Source organism: Onychostoma macrolepis, chromosome 08, assembly GCF_012432095.1.
Source record: "Onychostoma macrolepis isolate SWU-2019 chromosome 08, ASM1243209v1, whole genome shotgun sequence".
NCBI lineage: Eukaryota > Metazoa > Chordata > Actinopteri > Cypriniformes > Cyprinidae > Onychostoma > Onychostoma macrolepis.
In genome coordinates, this window is record NC_081162.1 from 7,365,987 (window position 1) to 7,391,918 (window position 25,932).

Here is a 25,932-nt window from a genome sequence, read left to right on the forward strand (position 1 = left end):
GTGTTATGCTCAGGCACATATGCTGAAAAATCTCTCAAATCTGAAGGTGAAGTACTAGGTTAGTTACACTAGCTATGTTAGCACTACATTGAGTGAGTTAAACGTTGGCAGTGTGGTAGTCAGTGAAGAGTCCTGCAGAGGTCACTCACCCCGTCCTTCACTATACTGCTGGGGTTTCCCCGCTGGGACACAGTAGTCTGCGGTCTGCTGTCAGCTCTGAGGAACAACCAAAGACAGCTGATCAGTTTTCATACTAGGTTATACCGAACACAATACATTTTAACAATAATGACAACAAAAACTGAATATACAACATAATTCTGATGCAGACTTATTAGACTTGTTGGTGGAGAAAGTCTTGTGTCTTTGCTGTTACACTTTGATTCTGCTGAATGCTTGATTCTGATTGGCTGGCAGATTCTAATTCTGATTATAAGAGTGGAATTCACATTTTTGTCAGCCAAACTCCTGACCTAAAATACTGGATTGAAAAACTGCGATTTTAAGTTTATATATGAATAATATCATAACTCCTTTTTAATAATATAAACTCATTTGACCTAAAATAATTAAAGGGGTCAATCATTGCTGAATAATACAATAATAATAAAAGTTTAATCAAACTTTAATTAAAGTTCTTGGTCTATGCAGTAGAAACATTTTTTTAAATTGCTGCTACACAACTAGAGAAAACAGTGAAAAAAGGGCTGTGATGAAAAAAAACCTAGGAAAGCTACAACACCCATAAAGTACAGGGCTCATCAATAATTCTATCCATGAGCAGGATACAAAAATGCTAGAAATTACGACCTGTAGTTTTCACAAAAACCCTGGAGTTATATATAATGGTCAAATGACGTGAAAATAAACAAACAAATTATTTTTTGTTTTTATTTTTTTAATAATTTTTTTATTTTCATTTAACTAATTAATTTAACTCAATGCTTTTCATTAAATAATTATTTAGCTATTAACTTTGTTCTAAGATTTAGAGCATGCGTTACCATTCCATAAATGATCAGAAATTCAAATATAACCATATATATGACCATATACAGTGTATGTATATATATATATATATATATATATATATATATATATATATAAAAATAAATAAAGGCTGTCAATCGATGATGAAATCAAATACACATAAGATAATGACAATAGCTGCGCTGTGATTTCGGCTATATTGCATGTAAAATTAGATAAGAAACATAATATCTGTGTTTAACTGAAAACGCTGCTCGCTAAACAATGCAGACGCACAGAGAGAGAAAGATGTGTGCGCACGCTGGGACAGCAAGACCTTTCACTCGCGCGGCAGTACCAGTGTGTCTCAGAAATTAAATAAGGTTTGGGCAAACCCTAAAGATTTGTCGCTAGACGCTTTTTTGAAGAGGTGGGTGGGGAAAAGTCGCTAAAGGGGTCTGAAAAGTCACTAAGTTGGCAACCCTGTGCATCTCCATTTCTCCAACTACGGGTTAGGCCACGGGTCAGACAGAAAATGCGCGCTGCGTTAATCACCCATTAATAAAATTTGTGCCGTTAAAATGAATTTGCATTAACGCGTTATATTAACTTTGACAGCCCTAATATATATATATATATATATATATATATATATATATATATAGATATATATATATATATATATATATATATATATATATATATATATATATATATATATATATATATTTATTAATTTCATTTAATTTATTTTAATTTAATGAACACTTGCTTTTTGGCTACATTATCAGCCTAGGGTTTTGCATCAATTTCAATAATTCAACAGTCATTCACTGTTGTAGATATAATTAAATATAAACATTTTATAAACAAATATAAACATAATTTATTAAATATACTGGGTTTGTTGATGACATCATTACAGTGCAGTGAAAGGTCGAGTGTTAAGTCACTCGGTCTACTCACTCGTAGCCCTGAGAGCGTTTCTTTCTGAAGAAGCGTCGCTTCAGCTCATTCCTCTTGAAGAACACAAACAAACCCAACGCCAAGAGAGGAAGAATCAGGAAAAAGAACACAAGCAGACCATCCCTTGTGGAAGTATCTTTATCTGAGTGAAATTCAGAGAGAGGGGAAGATTTTAATTTAACATAGCAGATTTGGGCGATTCCACTTGAGGTGATCACATTTACAGGTGGCACGTATTAAAAGCACTGATTCCTATGTGAAGCTCTAGCTGTGCAGTTGTTGAAGCAGTCTTACCATTCCAGGTGAGGCCGCTGTCGACGCTTCCTCCATAACCAGAGGCCTCACAGAACGGAGGAGCCCAGCCGTATTCACAGTGGCAGTTTTTATTGCTGTTACACACCTGAAGCACAAATACACACACACTCAGTAAACATTTTATCAAGCTGAACTCTAGGTATTTAGGATTTGAAAATAGGTGAATGTAAAATGGTATATTTAAAATGATGTGTATGTAAAAGGGTGGTATGGGTTTGTGGGTAGTGAATGCATATGTACCCCATGGCCGTGGCATTTCTTTTCAACATCACAGTCATAATTCAGCACGTCAGCATTTTTGCACTCAAAATTCAGACAAACCTGCAATACATATAGATATAACCAGTTAGTTAACACACAAAGTCAAAAACTGCTCATACAGTTCATAGATGAAATTGTGAAATCTATCTATATAAAAAAAAAAAATATATATATATATATATATATATATATATATATATATATATATATATATATATATATATATATATATATATATATATATATATATATATATATATATATATATATATATATATATAAAAATGTAAATATATGAATATCTATATCTAAATATCAGTCTATAATTTTAATGGTAGGTTTATTTGAACAGTGAGACAGAATTACAACAAAAAAATCCAGAAAAACGCATTTCAAAAAAGTTATAAATTGATTTGCATTTTAATGAGTAAAATAAGTATTTGACCCCTTCACAAAACATGACTTCGTGTTTGGCAGCAAAACCCTTGTTGGCAATCACAGAGGTCAGATGTTTCTTGTAGCTGGTCACCAGGTTTGCACACATCTCAGGAGGGATTTTGTCCCACTCCTCTTTGCAGATCCTCTCCAAGTCATTAAGGTTTCGAGGCTGACATTTGGTAACTCGAACCTTCAGCTCCCTCCACAGATTTTCTATGGGATTAAGGTCTGGAGACTGGCTAGACCACTCCAGGACCTTAATGTGCTTCTTCTTGAGCCACTCCTTTGTTGCCTTGGCCGTGTGTTTTGGGTCACTGTCATGCTGGAAACCCATCCATGACCCATTTTCAATGCCCTGGCTGGCTTCAGTGCCCTGACGGTACATGGCCCCGTCCATCGTCCCTTTGATGCAGTGCAGTTGTCCTGTTCCCTTAACAGAAAAACACCCCCAAAACATAATGTTTCCACCTCCATGTTTGACGATGATGGTGTTCTTGGGGTCATAGGCAGCATTCCTCCTCCTCCAAACACAGAGAGTTAAGTTGATGCCAAAGAGCTGGATTTTGGTCTCCTCTGACCACAACACTTTCACCCAGTTCTCCTCTGAATCACTGGCAAACTTCAGACGGGCTGTACATGTGCTTTCTTGAGCAGGGGACCTTGCGGGCACTGCACGATTTCAGTCCTTCACGGCGTAGTGTATTACCAATTGTTTTCTTGGTGACTATGGTCCCAGCTGCCTTGAGATCATTGACAAGATCCTCCCGTGTAGTTCTGGGCTGATTCCTCACCGTTCTCATGATCATTGTAACTCCACGAGGTGAGATCTTGCATGGAGCCTCAGACCGAGGGAGACTGACAGTTATTGTGTTTCTTCCATTTGTGAATAATCACACCAACTGTTGTCACCTTCTCACCAAGCTGTTTGGCGATGGTCTTGTAGCCCATTCCAGCCTCGTGTAGGTCTACAATCTTGTCCCTGACATCCTTGGACAGCTCTTTGGTCTTGGCCATGGTGGAGAGTTTGTAATCTGATTGATTGCTTTTGTGGACAGATGTCTTTTATACAGGTAACAAACTGAGATTAGGAGCACTCCCTTTAAGAGACTGTATAAAAGACACCTGGGAGCCAGAAATCTTGCTGTTTGATAGGGGATCGAATACTCCTTTGACTCATTAAAATGCAAATCAATTTATAACTTTTTTGAAAAGCGTTTTTCTGTATTTTTTTGTTGTTATTGTTATTATAAAAGTTTAAAAGCTATTATAATATATCCTTTAAAGCTAGGATGATTTCTTTAAGCAAAATAAAGCAATATTCCTAGAGGAAAGAAAAGCTCCTCTAACCTCGATCCTTATACAAAATATTTGCTCATATGTGAAAGTGGCTAAACACTTCAGTAAACTTGTTTTGCCAATCTACACACATAATTTAAGAAGAAATATTGTATGTTTAATAAGTTGGTCAATGTTACATTTTTCCATCACCTTATTTTCTCCACACTTGGTGCCCTCATTGACCATGCCGGGATCAGGCACGTCAGAGCCCAGGAGGAAGTCCACACCCCAGCAGGTAGTGCCAGCGATGGGGGTCTGGATGATTGACGGCTTGATGCCAAATATGACTGAGGACTGAACGTTCTCGCACTGCAGCTTCCCGCACATGGCGTTCCTGAGGGAATGAGAGTGTGTGTGTTCTTATGGGGGTTGGGCAAAAATTGAATTGTAATTGAACTGGAATGCAGTGTATCTTGCTATGCTGTACCTGCTCTCACACTTCTTGAATCCATTGGAATGGTAGCCACAGTTTCCAAAGCGATCGCCTTTAGAGTTGACATCCTTAAAACACAGCTCAGGAGCAGCTTTAGCCTCTACGCACACACAAAGAAAGACATTTACAGAATATCAATTCACTTCTTTTTCTCTTTTTAAACTAAACAAAACATTTTTTAAAATGCAGGTTAAAATAAATTTTTCGTTGTCAACTAGAATTTATTTTAAACATTTGGGATCAGAACGTTTATTTTTTATTCAGCAAGGATGCATTAGATTGATTGAAAGTGACAGTAAAGTTAATAATGTTACAGAATATTTTCAATGATCTTTTGAACTTTCTATTAAAGACTCTTGAAAAAAAATATTTTCTAAAGGATCACGTGACACTGAAGACGAGTAATTATGCTGAAAATTCAGCTTTGCTTCACAGGAATAAATTACATAAATTACATTTTCAAACAGAAAATCGTTTGATTTACATTGTAATACTATTTCACAAAATTACTGGTTTTACTGTATTGTATTTTTTACTGTATCAAATAAATGCAGTCTTGGTGAGGATAAGACACTTCTTTAAAAAAAGACATTACTGACTCCAAACTTTTGGACAGTAGCCTGTGCTCCTGGCAGAGCTGCAGGTCGGGTAGATTATCAACAGAGGGCACCACTGAGTCTTTTGCAATACACTCAACATAATACTGCTAGTTGTTAGTTTTAATATCCATCTGTTCTCATATATGCACTTCAAATGGCCCAGATTATTTAAGAATATCTCACAGGACGTATGACAGTCATTTGACACTTCTAAATAACACTGGTGTAAATGATGTGATTATATGGTATAACACCAGTATCATTTAGAACTGTTAGAAAATGTACATGCCAAATGACTTTTATATGTCCTGTTAGATATTGCTAAATAATTTTAACATTAAATACTATATACAGTATGACAAATTTGTGGTTGTACCACTATGTCTTTAATAACTTTTTAGTGCCTTTTTATGTTCCTTATTCATTTTAAAATATTGGATAAACAATATTCTTATTTTTTATTTATCACCCACACTCTATACTCACTTGTGCCGAATATGGCCTGACACTGGGTGTCGTAGTGCTGGCACTGGCCGTTGTAACAGTAAGCCTGGCCTTGTTTGCAGGGATGGCCGTCTTGTTTGAAGACGTCGTTCTGACAGAGGGCAGATGAGCCGTTACAGTACTCTGGCAAATCGCATTCATCTGTGCTGCTTCTGCACACTGTACCACCAGGCAAAAACTGACAGATAGAGAGAGAAAAATATTACATAAAAATTTTGCATGCATTTAATCAAAACACATGAGCAAAAAGTACTACTGCATACTGTCAGATGGCATATGCATGTATATATTAGCACTGTCCTTGTGAGCTGGTTGATGAGATGACAATTTTATGCATAGAAGAAATATATGACCTAACTAGCCAAATTTTGTCTAAAACTCACTGTGTAAAGGACAAGTAAATGAAAATAAATAGGAAATATTTCGAATTTTCATCTAATATTTATATTTTATTTCAGCTGTGTTTCAATTAGCGAAAATTATTTTAATAGTTTTAGTTAAAAATAACAACACTGCATTTGGAGAAGAGCTACATTGTTAGAAAAGATGTAATTACCCTGCAGTTCTTGCAGCAGACCCCATACGCACACTGTGCACCTGACCTCAGCTTACACGTCTTCGGCTCACAGCACGGATCCTTCACACACTCCTGAAAAATTCACATACACAACCTTCAGAAATTCTCTTTAGTGTTCATTAGGGCTGTAACAAACTTTATCATATAGTGCTATATATTAGCACTATTTTTTATTGATTCGTTGTTGCAGCCCTGATCTTCATCATAACCCCTACTATCACTGGCTCAATTTGGTTACTAATTCAATAATGTGAAATCAGGACCAGTTCTCTTCATCCAATAACTAAACAAATCACAAAACTGATCTGGAATCAGTCGACTTACTTCCTCTGACCCACAGTCACACTCTTCGCCCACATCCACCAGCTTGTTCCCGCAGAAGGGGGCGCTGTAAGCCTCGTCCGGCCGCGGTATGTTCAGCAGACAACGGCCACCTGAGTTCAAGATCATCTTCTCAAAGTCATCAGCACTACAGCTGCTGAAGTTACGAGAACCACTGAGAGAAAAAGAGAGAGCATTGAAGCACAAAGAAACGGATCATGGAATCATTTTTTAAAGGGGTCATCGGATGCAAAATTCACTTTTACATGTTGTTTGAACTGAAATGTGTTTTGGCAGTGTGTGTATACAACTACCCTATAATGATAAAAATCCAACAGTATGTTTTTTTTAAAAATCCCTATGAATCATAACCCCTTTCTCAAATCAAGCCGTTCACAGATTCTTGGCTGTGTGACGTCACACAGACCCAGGCCGCTCCCAAGATTTTAGATTGACACTAGCGCTATATCACAGACCCGCCCTGAGTGAGCTGTCATCAGTCTGCCATTGAGCAGATGTAGACAAGAATGGCTCCTAAGCGATTGAAGTGTTCCGTTGTTGGATGTAATAATGAACATAGCAGTCGTCATTTACTCCCGACTTCTGAGCCGCTGAAGACACAGTACATTACTTTTGTTTTTAAAGGGAATGGTCCCCACCCCTCCCCGAGCTACCTAAATGTGTCTGTTAACGCAAATCATTCGTGATCCAGCTTCACATACAGAAGGTTTTTTTTAATGAATCCTTGCGAATTGCCTTTCTTAATAATGTGCTAGCTATGCAACGAATGCGGCAGTGTTGCCAGGTTATCACAGCAAAACCCGCCCAATTGCTACTCAAAACTAGCCCAAAACTAGTCCAATCGCTTTTCACGGGGGTGAAATACACCTGTTTTTTGAGCAGTTCCCCTGGTAAAAGTTGCATTCCAGGGGCTAAATATCATGTTATTGGGGTTGCTTTAACCCGCGAACATGAAAAACATTCCGCGGCAACAGTGTTAAAAAACCGTGGACTTGGCAACACTAGAATGTGGCTAAAGTTGACAGACTAGAACAGGGGTGGCGAACATCGGTCCTGGAGAGCTGTAGCCCCGCAGAGTTTAGGCTTGTTCGAGATGAACTATACTAGCCTGCCACCGGCTGGCAAGTCGAACACTTTCTGCTCCCATTAGTGATGCTCTCGAGGTGTTTGCATGCTCTATCACAGATAAAGTGAATTAAATGCAATATTTGTCAAATACACCAACGTCTCAGAAGCGTTTTTATGAGCAACAGAAACACTTTTTATATACTGCTGAATACACCGCCATCTGTTCATGAATAAAGTTCGACATCAACATATGAAGAGTTTATTTGTAAAAACAGATAACTAACATAAATTATGTTATCATGTTTTTATAGGTTGCTGTGATCAGAGCTTTTTTTGACAAGGTAAAAAGGTGATGATTTACACTACCATTGAGAAATTTTAACCAAAGTACAGGTGCTGGTCATATAATTAGAATATCATCAAAAAGTTGATTTATTTCACTAATTCCATTCAAAAAGTGAAACTTCTATTTTATATTCATTCATTACACACAGACTGATATATTTCAAATGTTTATTTCTTTTAATTTTGATGATTAGAGCTTACAGCTCATTAAAGTCAAAAAAAAAAAAGTCAAAGAAAGTCAATTCGCAAGGATTCATTAAAAAAAAAAAACACTTTTACTCACTACTTCTGTATGTGAAGCTGGATCACGAATGATTTGCGTTAACAGACACATTTAGGTAGCTCGGGGAGGGGTGGGGACCATTCCCTTTAAAAACAAAAGTAATGCACTGTGTCTTCAGCGGCTCAGATGTCGGGAGTAAATGACGACATTAAGACCTTAAAGAATCATATCAACTTGTGGAAAATGGGCATCCGATGACCCCTTTAAAAATATTACAGCTTATTGAAATTTGTAACACAAAAACACTCACGTTGCCCCTGAGTTCATAATGCAGTGCGTGACATCGCATTTACAGTTTCGGCCATCATCATGGTTCATCCCAAGATTGTGACCCAGCTCATGAGCCACAATTGAGGCGAATGACATCACATTATTATTGGTGAACTGAGAGGAAAACGAACACACATGCACAAAGACACAACCGGCATTTAGATATTGGTGAAAAGTATACACTGATACACTTAGATACACTGTTCAGCGGATACTAACTAACAGTGTGTGCAAGTATCAGTAGCATATGAGGAGTGGATCAGAGGCATCATACCGAATTAATTCCACCACCATGACTTCTGGAACAAACCGTGCCAACAAAAGCCATGCCTGCTGTTCCACCAAATCCTTTATTTCTGTGAAGAGAGAGAGAGAGAAAGAGAATCAGAGAATTTCTACAGCACAGCATTATAATTGCACAGCATTGTTCATAGAACAATAAATATGACCAATCTAAGGTAGACACATAATGGAAAACAGGATTTCACTCGACATTTTAAAGACGTACAATGCAAGGACTTTCTCCTTTTGGCACAGATAATTTATGCACAAATCATTTAATTCCTGTTCTTAAGAGAGATACTAGTGCAAAAACTTTTTTTTTTGTCTAATTTTTTTTTTGGAGGTTTGTCGAATTGCTTGGAGTGGCAGTGTTTCAAGCTATGAGCAATTCCTGAAAACTGCAAAATGTACATACTTACAGAAATTAGAAAAAGTAATGCGAGTAATGTCAGATCCCTGTTAAATATTATTTACTCCTCCCTCTCCCTAGAACACGTACCTAAAATGTTCAAGGTATCAAGCAATTATTAAATCCCTTTTAGAAAGCTAAATTTGGGCTCATATGAAATTAATAATTAAAGATCTGGGGGCGTATTACAGAAATATCCTAACTTCAAAATCTAATTTTATCTGTTTGGTAACCATGGTAATTTCAGTTAGGACCACATTTAGGACAAAAGCTATTACAGAACAGCATTTACTAAGTGCGTTATCCTATCTGAACTACAGATGGGAAGGGGGTATTACAGAAACCTTCTAACTTGACAAAAAAATCCTTAGCTTTAAGGCAACCCCACAGCTGTCCTAACTTCAAAATTATTTGAAAGCTAACGGAAAAACTGCTTACAGTTGCGCTGTCCAACAATGGTATTCCATTTATTAATAACCGAAAATGAAGAAAGGAGATGTTTAATGGTAGAAAGACTCTTGGAGGACCCTGAAGATGTGTTACATTTCGATGACAAAACACTTATAAAAGTAATTACAGACTGCCGCAAAATGCATTACAGAGGCCAACAAAAGCGTCACAAAGCATTACCAGGTGTAGTGCAAGTGACTAATGCCTTATGTTTTCTTTTGCAAAAGGCGATTTTCAAAGTGAAGTAGCTTTTGTTTACCTCATCAGCATCTCAAGCAGTGCTGGTTGCTTGGTAACAGACCTGAGAGTGGATTGTCGAACTTGATAATGCCATTTAAGATTTCCTAACTAGAGATAAGATACGATTTTGTAAGATAGGATAAGAATCCCAAATCAAGTTAAGATTTGCTTATGTAATACAAATTTGCAAAAAATCCTAATTTAACATATCATATCTTAAGTTAAGACCTAAGATAAGAAACTTTCTGTAATACACCCCCTGAACTTTTTATTCTATGTCAAAGATACTAGAAAAATTTTAATCTACCAAACCATGCTGTTGAGAAATGAATTCATAAGTTCATGTGTTGTATTTAAACACAAAATGTATATGTGCACAAAAAGCACATATGTGGAAAAGTCCTAAGCCTTCTTAAAATCCTTCAACTCAGAATGTTACCATTCTGTTTATGTAAATGAACAAACATCTGATCTTGTGATAGTAAATTATGGTGTGCACCAAGGCTCTGTATTAAGTAATTTCCCGTTCTCTCTCTAAATGCTCCCTTTGGGTGATATTTTTACAAATGAATGTTTTATAATATAAATGTTCTCCTGACACACTTAAAAGCACTTCCATTAACTGACAACGGTCATAACAGAGAAAGCTCATACATGATGAGCTGTGCGCTGTCATGGCGACGACGGTGAACCAGCTCTTTCTCTCTCCATTGAGTAAAGCGGCCCAGCACCTCTCCAGCACTGCCATCAGTATTGATGAAGTTCTGCGCAGACCATATCTCCAGTCCCACCAACACAATACGGATATTCAGAGCAATGTACATCTAAGGGAAAGCAGGACAAAGAGATCAAGAGGGGAAATCACTAGGCCTCTTAATAATCACCATATAGTAATATAATTGGATGCATTTGTTGCATTTATTTTCAAATATGCAGGAAAACTTACACTGTCAACATAGTTAGCGATCTGAACCACCTCCTCACGTACTGCTGTTTGATTCTTTTTTTTGTAGTTAAACTGTAAAAAGGAGAAAATAAGAAAAACTAGGAAGGGTTTCAGAAATTTGACACAATTCTCACACTGATGCTTAAATTACCCAGTCAGAGGCAGTCGCACATTTTCATCCCACTCATCTCCAAATGTTCAATAAATCTCTTCACACTTCCACTCACACTAACAGTTCAAGAGCTACTACTGACTGACATTTCCCTGAGTGCAACATAACCATAAGACAATGGGAAAATAGTGAAAGATGCTGGTAGATTTACATAACTTACTCTCTCATTATCCACCACCATTAGCAGTTCCACATAGTGTGTCTGGTGCAGCACTGCTCTCTTTTTCTGTTTGGACAGACAGACATTTAGTTTTATTTTCAGCTGTGTTTGCCAACACAAGCATTGGTACTATAATGATTTGACAAATTAAAATATTAGAATTAAGTCTAACATTAAAAAACTCTGATAATAGTAATACAGCCTAAATGAAGGCACATAAATACAGACTTACTGTGGCTTAAAACTTGGCAAAGAATCAAATTGCTAAAATATAAGGCAGCCATGTTTTCAATTACACTTAAAGATCTACTTATACTGCGTGAGAAAAACTAAGCATAATAGTATAAGACAACATGATGACCTTTAAAATAAGTGCAATAATTGCATTTCATGTCACTGTATCAAACCAAAACTTATTATTAATATTGCCTAAAAACATTCTTACTGTTAAAGCACATTGATTTTAAAACAATTCATTTTAGAATATTCATAAATACTGTAAGAAATCTAGTCATGTGAGTTTAGAACCTTTAAAAACACTTGTAACTGTACATATACCATCATGCACAAACACACTACTGCAACATACTCCCATGCACACATACATTTTCTTTTCCAGCATTCACAGTTAATTAGCTGTGTTCTAAAGCTTGCGTAATTGCCCATGTCATTATTGGGATTTGGAGTGACTCACCCTGATTAGATGGCTGCCAAATTGACCAAATGTGATGTTATGGACATGGCTGTCTGTAGGTTGCCTTGGTGAAGCTTCGTCATCATGGTTATGAAAGTGAGGCGTTCCACAGCTGAGAGGTTCTGTCTTGACATCCTCCAAACGATACACCAAGTGCTCATCACTGGAGGAACCTTCCAATGGTTCAATACCGAAACTGGTGCCCTCCGTGTGGATAACACCCCTAAGGTACATACACATCACACACTTACATATAAATATATAACAGACTTGGATAAGCAAAGCTTTGGCAACCTACTACAAACTTTAAGAGCCAATTTTATAATGATTTCTTTTCCATGAACTTTCAAGATTTTATTAATCTCCATAACTTTTATGGATTTAAAAATGACTTGAAATACCCTTATGTTTCTATGTTTTCCAGGACTGTGGGATCCTTTTTTGACTCTTTAAAGTTGTGATGAAATCAAAGCAGCAAGAGATCTTTTCTTCTGTATTGTGATATATATTAAGGTTAAGGTATGCCATTTTCATTAAACATTACAAGGTCAAAATTTAAAAAATAAATAAAAAATATCACATATGCATGGCTGAATGTTTCATAATAAGACATACAGCATGCTTTTTGAAAAAAGGGTGAATTTTCATTTCATGCCAAACTGAAAGAAAAAAATTGCATTCGACTTCATATACGTTACTCCCAACCAAAACAGTTACATGATTGACTTCATGTTATCTATGGGGATTTGACTGGATTGTGAAATGACTATTATTATGAGATTCATATTTTTCACTGCCTGTGTGGCCTTGGATACATCATCAGAAAAGAAAAATAATGTATTTAAAAAAGGGCAGGGAAAGTATTTATATTTTGATGAAAGCTAAAAGCTGTAAAGGTTTTACAGTCCACTTCTAATGTAACATTTCAGTCCTCTATCCATTTAAAACTTCTGTGATCTCACCTTATCCCAGAGCACAGGCTGAGTGCTGCAGAAGAGCCCTCCACATCCTCTATGTAACCACTGTAATGACAATGACCCTGAGAGAGAGAAAGAGACTTGAAAAGAAGCCACAGTATATTCCACCAAGACAAAAGAAGTCATTTCAAAGCCTTGACTAACAACCATCAACATTCTCATCATTAAAACCTGAAAGGTGTCTGCTTATCAGGGACCAAACCCGATTTAGATGCTCTGTCATCTTTACTGTATATCAGAGGTTCTCAAACAGGGGTCCAGGGCCCACAAGGGACCTCAGACTGATTTAAAATAAGACATAATATGCATTAAAAATAAAACTACCAAGCTCAAAAACTGTTTTAGAAAACATTATCCTTAATCCTTAACCATTAAATCACTAACAACTGGAAAAGTATTTGGATTTTGTTGTGGACAATGAGGGGCCTTAGAGTCAAAAAGGCTGAGGATATGTGAAAGAGCAACATTCACTGTCCCACCTGCAACCAATCAGATTATATAAGCATGCAAACTGTACGTTAGACATTGTCCTGCACCGAGGGGCTCTGTTAATACTGTGTCAAGCTGATTTACAGGGATTCCAAGGGGCTTTACACACTTAAATTTAGTCTGTTTTAGTTTTCACAGCCACTTTGTCATCAGTAATTATCATTTTCTGAATGCATAACACACATTAGCATGCACACACATGTATAAAAATGTGTGACGGTTGTGGCCACACACACACACACTCAGCAGACCAGATGAATCAGTTTGTGTCATCAGACATTAAGCTGCTCTAATGAATCACTATTTCAGAAAAACAAGAGCAGAAAAGCTTGATGAAATCCGCTGACAAAAACGTAATATCACAGTTCTCTGGAGCAGTTTAACCTCTGGATAAACCCTTATAAGACAAACTAGTAATCACTAGTAATTTAGCACATACTCCGGATTAGTGATATGAACAAACTCCTAGTCCTAAGTATTACCGTACGTTCACATGAAACTCATCCGTCACTGTTTGTACTAAACTCATGAATGATACCTCAAATCACGAGCAGCTATTAGAAAGATTTTTGTTAGTCGATTCAGAAATTTTGCGAGGAAAACCTACCACTCACATTTTCCTCAGGAAAATGCATGCGTGTTATGCTCGCAGATCTATTTTCCTCAGGAAAATGTACTTTTGGTAATGATAACGCTTAACATTCTGGAGTTACTAGAGTCACATAGTATCTGTAATCATGAAATGTAAGTAGGATGAGATGTCAATGGCTTTCATTCAGTGGGAGTGTGGTTATTTACATCAGTAAGACTCATTGCTTTGTTTCCCAGCCTAATATCATGAGAGTGATTTGAGTTCAACAGCAGAGGCCTCTGTACTCTTGTAAGCATGTTGATTTGAGAAAAAAAAAATCTAGTCCACCTTATATAGCTGGTTATCATGATACTTTTGCTAATACTCAGGAACATCTAATTTGATCTAGGATGGAGGCTTTTAAGCAGCATGTTTTATTGACTTATGATGTGTGTCTGATGTAATGGGAATCAGAAAACACATCCTGTAGAAATCCCACCGGACGAGGGTCAGCTGACCACTGCTTTCTGAACGGATGTTTCTTCTCTTCAACTCTCTATATCTCCTCGTGAAAAAGAAGTGTGCTTGTATTAACTATATTGAATCTACACTTGAAATGTTTCACATCTTAAATGTTTTTTTTTTTAAACTGTACTTGCAGATGATATAATATTAATGAAATAAAAGGCCACTCAAGTGTTCTTAGAGTACATAGTGCACATACTTTAATGTGCTGACTAACATACTAAAGCACATGTAAAGTAATTGATTATAATTTTTGCTTTAGTGTGTTATTCGATATTAAAGTTAATATATTTTAAAAAGGACTAAATTGCAGCTTCATCATTACAAATTTAAATACATGACATACAAGTTTCAATAGAAATGGCATTGAAGTATAATATTATAATATATTAAATATTTGTCGGTTCCGCAGTACACTTTAACCATATTTCAAAGACAATATAATTATTTATGAAATTACATAAAGATGTGTACTTAGTTGGGTCAAAAATCACTCTAAAGTCCAGCTGCATTTATTATAAATTTGAACTATAATACATTTTCATTGAATTGCAATTAAATGTCATTACATTACATTTAGTTAAGTACAGTGAGGAAAATAAGTATTTGAACACCCTGCTATTTTGCAAGTTCTCCCACTTAGAAATCATGGAGGGGTCTGAAATTGTCATCGTAGGTGCATGTCCACTGTGAGAGACATAATCTAAAAAAAAAAATCCAGAAATCACAATGTATGATTTTTTAACTATTTATTTGTATGATACAGCTGCAAATAAGTATTTGAACACCTGAGAAAATCAATGTTAATATTTGGTACAGTAGCCTTTGTTTGCAATTACAGAGGTCAAATGTTTCCTGTAGTTTTTCACCAGGTTTGCACACACTGCAGGAGGGATTTTGGCCCACTCCTCCACACAGATCTTCTCTAGATCAGTCAGGTTTCTGGCCTGTCGCTGAGTTTGAGCTCCTCCAAAGATTCTCTATTGGGTTTAGGTCTGAGACTGGCTAGGCCACGCCAGAACCTTGATATGCTTCTTACAGAGCCACTCCTTGGTTATCCTGGCTGTGTGCTTCGGGTCATTGTCATGTTGGAAGACCCAGCCTCGACCCATCTTCAATGCTCTAACTGAGGGAAGGAGGTTGTTCCCCAAAATCTCGCAATACATGGCCCCGGTCATCCTCTCCTTAATACAGTGCAGTCGCCCTGTCCCATGTGCAGAAAAACACCCCCAAAGCATGATGCTACCACCCCCATGCTTCACAGTAGGGATGGTGTTCTTGGATGGTACTCATCATTCTTCTTCCTCCAAACACGTTTAGTGGAATTATGACCAAAAGTTCTATTTTGGTCTCATCTGACCACATGACTTTCTCCCATGACTCCTCTGGATCATCCAAATGGTCATTGGCAAACTTAAGTCGGGCCTGGACATGTGCTGGTTTAAGCAGGGGAACCTTCCGTGCCATGCATGATTTCAAACCATGACGCCTTAGTGTATTACCAACAGTAACCTTGGAAACGGTGGTCCCAGCTCTTTTCAGGTCATTGACCAGCTCCTCCCGTGTAGTTCTGGGCTGATTTCTCACCTTTCTTAGGATCATTGAGACCCCACGAGGTGAGATCTTGCATGGAGCCCCAGTCCGAGGGAGATTGACAGTCATGTTTAGCTTCTTCCATTTTCTAATGATTGCTCCAACAGTGGACCTTTTTCACCAAGCTGCTTGGCAATTTCCCGTAGCCCTTTCCAGCCTTGTGGAGGTGTACAATTTTGTCTCTAGTGTCTTTGGACAGCTCTTTGGTCTTGGCCATGTTAGTAGTTGGATTCTTACTGATTGTATGGGGTGGACAGGTGTCTTTATGCAGCTAACGACCTCAAACAGGTGCATCTAACTTAGGATAATAAATGGAGTGGAGGTGGACATTTTAAAGGCAGACTAACAGGTCTTTGAGGGTCAGAATTCTAGCTGATAGACAGGTGTTCAAATACTTATTTGCAGCTGTATCATACAAATAAATAGTTAAAAAATCATACATTGTGATTTCTGGATTTTTTTTTTTAGATTATGTCTCTCACAGTGGACATGCACCTACGATGACAATTTCAGACCCCTCCATGATTTCTAAGTGGGAGAACTTGCAAAATAGCAGGGTGTTCAAATACTTATTTTCCTCACTGTATATTCTAAGCAATTAAGTATATTATTTTAAAGCATATTATTTCCATAATACATATTCTTTTTAAAAGTATGCTTGAGTGTATTTCTTTATCACAATTCCTCAAAATAACCTTACAAATTCACTCTCACGCTCTTTCCTCATAAACCGAATGTTGGCAGTGGCTCTCTCCAGGCTATTGCGCAAACATGTCTAGCTGTTTGAATAGAAAACAGATGAAATTTACCACTGCACTTGCATTTGTATGTTTACAATTAAACACAATTTTAAGATATGAGAGAACAAAGCACAATCACATTTAAACCTTCCTGCTTCATTTAAAGTGATGCGTTTCGTTTTTTCAGTGTTTAATATCCTTATGCTTTGTTTAATATGCAGAGACATCTATAAATAAATAATTCTATGGTTAATTTCTCAGAAATGTTTAAACATTGTGTCTTTGTGGTGTAATCAAACCACTGACCCATTTGTTTGAACACTGAGTCATTATTTCTGCATTTCAGTTCGGTGGCGTAGAAATTACACACTTCACTTAAAGCGCTTTTTTGTATTGACCAAAAAAGTAAAGGCGTAAACTATTTTGTTTGATGCACCTGACTTCCACATGGGGAGGAAAGCTGTAAAGTGCATGACGAGGCAATAATCACTGTGCAGCTGTTTCCTGTTCTGTAACAAAGAACTGAGTCATCAGACTTTCACATCACTACAGTCTCAGATCAGCATTTCACCACACCCAAAAAGTTTTACGCAAATCCCAAGTGGATAAAATAAGATTTATTCCTCATAAATATCAGTTTTATATGGGATTGAAATACAAATGGTCATGTTCATTGACAAAATACAAATACAACTGAAACTGAAATACAACTGGGAACACAAACATGAAACGAAGTCTGACTAAATGTAGACTTTCCCTAAACCTTGATTAAAACGCTTGCAAATATTAACTGCATTGATATCCACAGACATGACAGTAGCTGTGTTTCCATCCAAAGTTGCGAATTTAAAATTGGAATTAGCGAATAAGCACTATTTCCATCAAATGAGTGAAAGAGAACAAAATCATCATTTCCTGAAAAAACGGCACTAAATATCACTAAAAAAAGTAGGAAAAGCCACTAAATATTATATTTTTCATATATACGACGGAACATGCTGTCGTTGCTTTTGGAGGTGGATGCTGCTGTTCGGGAACGCAGTCGTGTAAGACAATTATACAGAAATACTTTGACGACATTTAAGAATGACCATAACATTTCAGATGCTGTGCAACGAGATCGGTCCGCTGGTTATGCTGTCCCAGAGCACAAAGTCACGTGAATTTATTTGATGCGCATGAAGGAATTTATTTGGCAGATGTGTTTCCATCTCCCATTATTCGCATTAACCCTTTTTCGCACAAGTCATAAACCACTCAAGCGGGCATAAAAACTTTTTGCGAATTAAGGTTTTCTTCCCCAAAATTTAATGTTTAAATAAAATACAAACAAAACAACAAACCGTGTTTAATAAAAACAGGTTGATGGAAACACAGCTAGTTGTTTTTATTTGTAAATTTCACTATTATGCTTCCAATTTAAAGGCAATATCAAGTATTCAAAAGAGATGCCATTTTGACAAACAATTATTATTTGCATGAACAGGAACTGTTATTGTTTTAATAAACAGGTTATATAAGGAACAGCATTATTCAAAGAGGGCTACCAGCAGAATTAAATGAATCAGAATGAATCAGCAGACAACTGCATACATGTGGGAGAGAATCCACAAAATTGAGTCATCTCTGCATATTAAACTTAGATAGTTGAAAGTATTTTAACATTCAAAGAATGTAGTACGCCTATAATAATTTATATTAAAAACTGCATTCACCTATGTGGCATCATAAATGAGAAATAACACACAAAGTTACAAAACACTATTTGGCTTTTTGTTCCGTTTATACGTGCTGTGTTTGTGCATGAGTGTGTGTACACTAGTGTTTTGTCCCTTACACAGAGAGGGTACAATAGCTGAAATATAAAGCTGAGCTATTTTTAGACCAGTGCGATGACAATAATTTGCTGAACAATTTCCCATCATGCATATGGCAACAACAGAGCCCAGCATTTTCTCCCTGATAAAGCCTACCCTGACACCAGAAAACCACCCATTTTACTATTGTGCACACTGTTTACAAAAGATAATAAACTATCGCTTGCACTGACAATCTATTTTGACAAGATCCTAGAATATTCCGTTTAAATTATGCCCTGATCCAAGACAAGTTAATCTAAAACAATATGCTAATTTATTGAAGTATTTTATTTGTAATAGAGGTCTCAAAGCAATAAAAGCAACTCATAACTGATACAAATACAGATAAACACTTTCAATCTGAGATTTACAAGATAGATACGTTTGACATGAAGAGAAAAAAAAGAGACATACACAGTGGCTCTAAACAATATTTGACCAGTTAAGCAACAGTTTGCATGAACTTGCATTTTCCCTGCATTAGATAATTAAATCAATTTAGCATTTATTTTATATGAACTATAGTGGACTTTTCTTTTTTTGCTATATATATATATATATATATATATATATATATATATATATATATATATATATATATATATATATATATATATATATATATATATATACACACACAATTTTTTTTCCCAATATATTTGCTGCCCAAATTCACTTGTTCACAATGATTAATTTTAGTGTTTAGAGTTAGTTTTTTTTTTTTTTTTAATTGGCCATTCATTGGTTATCTGCCACAATTAGAAAATAGTTATTAGTTTATCAGCCAGAATTTAAAAATTGAGTCCATCTCTTTTCTCATCTTTCAATCAGAGAAACTCATTGAAAGAAATACTGTACATTTTACATCATAAAACAGATTTACAGTTGAAAATTACAAAAAGTGTTTTGACACCTTATGGTTGTGAAGCATTAGTGACTCGTGTTCATAGCTCATGTGATAAACTAGCCTATACTTCATAATGTAATAAACTGAACTTGAGCTGAGCTGTCTTCATGCATCCACTAGAAAATGTAGTTTTGAGAAAATATCTTACATCTTTTACTTTTCAGATGTCATTTGGTTTATTATCCTGATATCTATTGTGATGATATTCAGATAATTTTACGTGTTGTATAAAAGTAAATTTACTTTTAGGGGGCCACTGTACAGTATATGATATGTTTCTGTGTGTGTTAAATACCCTATACTAAAAATAATTTACATCAAGTCTTGTAAGACTGGTACCACAACTTCCAAAAGTTGTGCATCTAAGGGCAACATAGAGCAGAACAGACTGCGGGATGGGCCGCTGCCATCCGACAAACTCTTACTCAATCCACATAGTAGGTGAACTGAGAGAACGAGGCAGTGCAATAAAAGAAAGCATGAGAAATATCAAAGGCATGTAGCAAACAGCGGCTGACTTCCTTCAGTTCATGGCCGATGACTCAAATTACATCTGTCAGCAGACATTCATCTCTATATGTCAAGAACTTCACTGGGAATGTACTTCTAACTATCCTTTCACTGTTTCCATACACTTCTTTCTACGTTCTTTTTCTATGAAGTTTTGTGCCTCTATCACTTCTTATACTCGTGTAAAATTGGATTCCAGTTAGTGTGAGTAATGCAGTTCTTCCCAGAACTGCTCCACTGCTCTTGGCATCAGACGCTGTGTGAGTGTTGGTTGGGGCCCTGAGGAAATCGCATCAACAATTACAACAGTAGACAACACCACATGATGATACAAGGCAGCTGTTCTCACTTCACCTGTACCGTTCTGTGCATAGAAACACCGCTAACAAGGTGGAAATAACATATAACATGCAAGCCAAAAGCAGTGGTACGTTTAGTTTTTGTGGTATGAAAGCAGCTGGTTAAAATGGAAAAAAATAAGTGGTTTGTGCGTTCTCGGTCTAAATGACAGTATTTGTGTGCCTGCAGTCACATCCTGTGTGTCTGAGCTCTGCCAAATATAAATAAACCAATCCTCAAGCTCTCAGAACAGGCTGAAGGTGATGCTTTTTAATAAAAGCATTTAATAATAAAAAAAAATTTAAAAAAGAGTGGAAAATTGCAAAAGCATCTGACAGAGATCTGACACATCTGACAGACAGGTGACAAAAGATGTGCTAAAACTGCCTGATTTACACACTTTCCCTTGTTTTATAGAAACCAGGTGCTGGTGTGACTTTTCTGTCAACTAGGAAAAAACGTGGGCAAAAACATTCATTGAGTTTTTGTAAGTGTTTGTTGACTTACCATCATGTTTGTTTTCTCGGTGACCAGCGAGCCATCTTTGGCATAAGAGTACACAGTGAAATCCTCTGGAAGAAGCAATCTGAGTGGAAAAAACACAACTATGTAAGGATTCATTGTTGCAGGTATTTAACCTTTAACTGTCACCCCCATTTTTGAACATAGACGTAAAAGTGCACTATCCAAACTTAAATTGTTATCATTCATGAACTAACACATTTTGTAATATGATTTAAGTACCATTTCCATGGTAATGCAATGTCCAATATTCAAATGGTTTTCACGAGATCAATTTTGAGGTTTTAAGCTTTCAATTGATATATAAAATTTATGATGATTTCTAAAACGTGACTGGGAAAAAGAAAACAAAATAATTTTATTATATAATAGCAAGGATTTAAATCACAATAAATTGTTTAAAAGTGATAGCAAAGACATTTACAATGTTACAAAAGTTTTCTATTAAAAAATCCTGAAATATTATCATGGTTTCCATGAAGATATTAAGCAGTTTTCAACAGTGATAATAATCAGAAATCAGCATATTAGAATGATTTCTGAAGGATCATGTGACACTGAAGACTGGAGTAATGATCAAAGGAATAAGTTACATTTCAAACTGTAATAAAATTTTACAGTATTCAATTTTACACCTTTTTTTTTTTTTTGAATGAATGCAGTCTGGAGAGACCCTTACAGACCTCAAACTTACATATCTTGCATATAAGACATTCCTGATGCTTTATAATGTCTTATAAAGATAAGACAAATATTTAGTAGGTTCATGAAACACATAATTTGTCAGGAAACTAAAAAAAAAAAAAAAATCAGGTTTGAGCATGAGCGAATGTGGAAAACTTGACCAAAGAGAGCAACAGCACCATGACCCTGTGACCTTTAGTCACAAGCAGCAGGAAAGAGAGCTGAGAGGAAGTGCAGAGTTAAGTAGTGTTTAAATTAAGTGACATTCTTTTCAGCCCAAACATATCTCATGCGCTATATGCCTGGTGGATTGTACATTATGCTTTTAGCGCCCACGGAATGCAGGCAGCAAACAAATGTAAATAAAAAGAGATGTGTTCAGGTGCCTTGATTGCAATGGCAGAGCGATGCTGTTTTGCATAATTTCTTTCAGCGAATCGTGTACTAAAACAATGCAGACAGCGTATGTAAATAAACAATGCTCAATCAGTGAACGCAATTTATTCTGCATTCCCCTCAGAACGACAAAATACGAGCAGAGGAGAGAGGATAGAGGGCAAAGGAAAGTAAAGAAGAGATCTGACCACCCCACATCCAGTCTGTCTGTGACTCGTGCACGTGTTTCTGAGCCAGCAGCTCTTGTGGGTTTGGATACTATGGGTGTGTGTGTTGGAGTATCACTGTGGCTAGCGGCCCACTGAACATGCACACTCTCTCCTCTCTCTCTCTCTCTCGTAATCTCTCCCTCAGTGTAAATGGAGGTATAAAACGAGGGCAGGGTAGGTGGGGTGTTGTTTTTGCTGTAAGGCAGATGTGGGGAATTGCAGAGTCGTCCTGCAGCCACAGACAGATGAGAGCAATGGAGAAACTCTTACTTCTGATTACATAATTTGAAATCAAGTCTCTCTTCTGGAAGAACAATTCCATGTCCAGTCTAAATTGATGTGCTAGTTTCTTACAAATTAAAAAGAGAGCAAATTGCTCTGTGTAATTCTGAAATTCTCTCAATTATTCAGGGATATACTAGTAGTATTTATTAATTATTTGACTTGGCGTTCATTTTAGTTTAAGTTTTGGTAAATTTGTTATGTGCTCTTGTCATTTAGTTTTTAGTCAGCTAGTTTTTGTTGTTTTTTATATTTCTATTTGTCTTTCATTTATTTTTATTTTTATTTTAGTTGTAACTTTTTTCAGTGCCGTTTTGTAAGTTTTTCATCTCGTACTTATATTTTAGTTTATTTTGGCTCTATATAAATTAACAAAAACTATTTTTTAAAGTTTCAGTCTGCAAATGTTATGGCAAAGTCAACATGAAATCAAAAATAAATGTACCTGCTCTTACTATGTTTCTCATAGGCAACTTCTCAACGATTATTTGCAATTTAACACATGAAAAAAAACTGTAGTGCCAACTTTGGCCACTGTTTTTTTTTTTCTCTTTTGATCAAAAGCAATTAAAAATACATTGTAAATTATATCCACATTTCAGAAATTAAATGTGTTGCAAATACAGTTTTATTTTGTCTTTACATTTTGTTTATCTGGCTTTTTTTTTTCTTCAGAAATTATGATCTCAAGTTCCTCTTTTCTGCTTCCTCATCTTTTCCTATGAATACTGACAGGGAAGATGCAATCATACGTATATCACAAAGGTCAGGGGTTCAGGTTTACAGATTGTTCTAAGATTCTTTAAGATCTCGCATGATCTGAGGAGGCCACACACTGTGTAAAAACCGTAATATCTGGTGATGAGCTGACCTTTATTTCACATCTCCTCTGCAACAGATGGTGAGCATAGCTGGAAATCATCAACTTTTCTGAAAGAATTAACACACCTGCCACAACACATTTAGCACTGACTGTCAAACTCAATGTGCTTTGTGGTCATACACTGTGTGTTCTTTATATCCTACATCAAAAAGTGAAGCAATTTGTCTTTGTTAATGATGCAAAACATTTTTTTTTTTTACTCTGAAGGCACATTTCCAAAAGATCTCCCAGCTCCTGCCCTTCAAAAAAGCAACAAACTGTTGAGCTAAAGAAAAAAAGAATGTTTTTGCTGCTTGAGTATCTAAATATTAGAGTGGAGAGCACAGAACGTTCTGGACATGCGTTAGGGGAGTGTTGGCGGATTTCATCCAGCATTTATCTCAGTGCATGAGACGCATTATGTGAGATAACATTCTCAACCAGGAGAAGTGAAACGTCCACCCCTCAGTTTTGTTCAGCTGCATGACGAATCTGATATTATCAAGGGACTTTATCTGTTTGGAAATGAGGTAGTGGTCATTCAACAAAGTCCGCCTACATGTCGCAATGTTTCAAAACATTTGCAACTTTTGTAGGTTTTGTATAAGGAATGCTGTGCAATACAACACTGAACAAGTACAAAGTCTAAAACCATAGTGTCTTTTAGGAAAGGATGACACAAGGAAAATTAAGCTTCATTAATGCCGAGCATTAACTTGAATTAGGCTCAAATGCCGACAGGTGAAAAGGCAAACGGTATTGAAACACTGCTGTATTCTGTACAGGCTTCTGATTTACAACAAACACAGAAATATTACAACTAAACAATCTACTAAGTGAAATGTAATTATGGTAATTAATTAAGGAAGGAGATGGTAATTAATTAAGGATGGAGGTATAGATTTCACCCTGTTACAGCCACTTTTAAGCTGGTTAAACACTGTTTCACACTTTGGTTATGAACAGAAATAGAGCAATAATCGGTTATTCACCAACATCCACACAGTTCACAGGTACGGTTACATACATGCACTGCCATGTGAAATATTATTACAATTTAAAATAAATGTTTTCGATGTGAATATATTTTTAAATGTAGTTTATTCCTTTGATCAATGCTGAATTTTCAGCATTATTACTCCATTCTTCAGTGTCACATGATTCTTCAGAAATCATTCTAATATGCTGATTTGCTGCTCCAGAAACATTTCTGATTATTATCAATGTTGAAAACAGTTGTGTTATTTTCCTAGTATAATATTTTTTCAGGATCATTTGTTAAATAGAAAGTTCAAAAGCGCAGCATTTATTTGAAATAGAAACTTAAATGTATTTGCTGTCACTTCAATTAGCAATTCAATGCATTCTTGCTAAATAAAAGTATTAAGTCAAGTCCATGCTTAGTCAAGTTCAAAGTTGTATACTCACTTTTTTACATAATTAAGTGAGAACTATGCAGCATTTTAAGCTTAATAGTGGCAAACAAAAGTAAGGAAAGAGTATACAATTACATTTCAGAGATGAAAAAAAAATTCAAATCTTGCATAAATAGAATTAATAATAACAAAAACATGTTTTATTGTTGTAGTCTAATGAGGATTTATTTATTATTGTGACAAGCTGAAAAAACAGCAATAAAGAATCAGGTCAGCATAAGGCTTACAGGACAAAATAATGATCAGTATCTGTCATGAATACAAATTCCACTGATACTGAATTCTACTTCAGAGAGCCTCGATTCCTGCTAAATGCACTGTGAATCACAAACCAAGTGTGAAAAACTGAACTTAGGCTTATGTTACCCAGTGTTTCCCAACCCTGCTTCTGGAGGCACACCAACAAGTCCAACTTTCAAACTCTTTTTAATGAAACACACCAGGCCACTAGCAGAGACTCCAAGAGCTCGAGTGGATGAGTCAGATAAAGGACGCATCCAAAATCTGTAGTGTTGGTGTGCATCCAGGATCACTGATGGGAAACACTGCGTTAGCTCAATGTAGAACTTTGGCTTCATCATTTCTATTGTGAAAAGCACAATTCTGGCCACGAGATTAAACATTGTAAACACAGTCTACATTTGTTCTCGGTTTACCCCGTCTGTACTGATCAAACATAAACAGTTTTTGGCCAAGTGTATGAACTGACTTTACGGGAGAAAGTGAGAGAAGCAGAAGGAAAATACTCACTCATTTCTCTCCAGGATGACGACGTGTTCTTTTCCTTGAGCTTGGATTATGTATGACACCTTAAAAAAAAAAAAAAAGAGAAACCATCAAATCACTACTCTTTTACAGGTTAAGAAAACAAGCAGCACAAAGAGGATATAAAAGGAGTCAAAATTATTTTTTAATGAACAAATCTAATAAGTGAAGGGCATTTTTGTAAGCATACTGACCTAATTCACTA

The 25,932-nt window shown here is 36.2% G+C and overlaps 1 protein-coding gene across 2 annotated transcripts in view; it reads right to left on the reverse strand.

Moving 5' to 3' along the window:
- The window catches only part of adam9 (ADAM metallopeptidase domain 9), a 37,701-nt gene that overhangs the window by 3,733 nt on the left and 8,036 nt on the right, over positions 1-25,932 (reverse strand). For both annotated transcript variants that reach the window (XM_058784971.1, XM_058784970.1), the window contains exons 3-20: positions 25,713-25,771; positions 21,079-21,157; positions 13,024-13,100; positions 12,062-12,284; positions 11,368-11,433; positions 11,036-11,107; positions 10,744-10,913; positions 8,983-9,064; positions 8,689-8,822; positions 6,725-6,896; positions 6,380-6,472; positions 5,806-6,001; positions 4,715-4,820; positions 4,438-4,621; positions 2,491-2,571; positions 2,230-2,335; positions 1,936-2,077; positions 150-216 (exon numbers count right to left, since the gene is read on the reverse strand). In XM_058784971.1, coding sequence (XP_058640954.1) covers positions 150-216; positions 1,936-2,077; positions 2,230-2,335; positions 2,491-2,571; positions 4,438-4,621; positions 4,715-4,820; positions 5,806-6,001; positions 6,380-6,472; positions 6,725-6,896; positions 8,689-8,822; positions 8,983-9,064; positions 10,744-10,913; positions 11,036-11,107; positions 11,368-11,433; positions 12,062-12,284; positions 13,024-13,100; positions 21,079-21,157; positions 25,713-25,771 — 2,109 coding nt within the window. The remainder of the gene's footprint in view (positions 1-149; positions 217-1,935; positions 2,078-2,229; positions 2,336-2,490; positions 2,572-4,437; positions 4,622-4,714; positions 4,821-5,805; positions 6,002-6,379; positions 6,473-6,724; positions 6,897-8,688; positions 8,823-8,982; positions 9,065-10,743; positions 10,914-11,035; positions 11,108-11,367; positions 11,434-12,061; positions 12,285-13,023; positions 13,101-21,078; positions 21,158-25,712; positions 25,772-25,932) is intronic.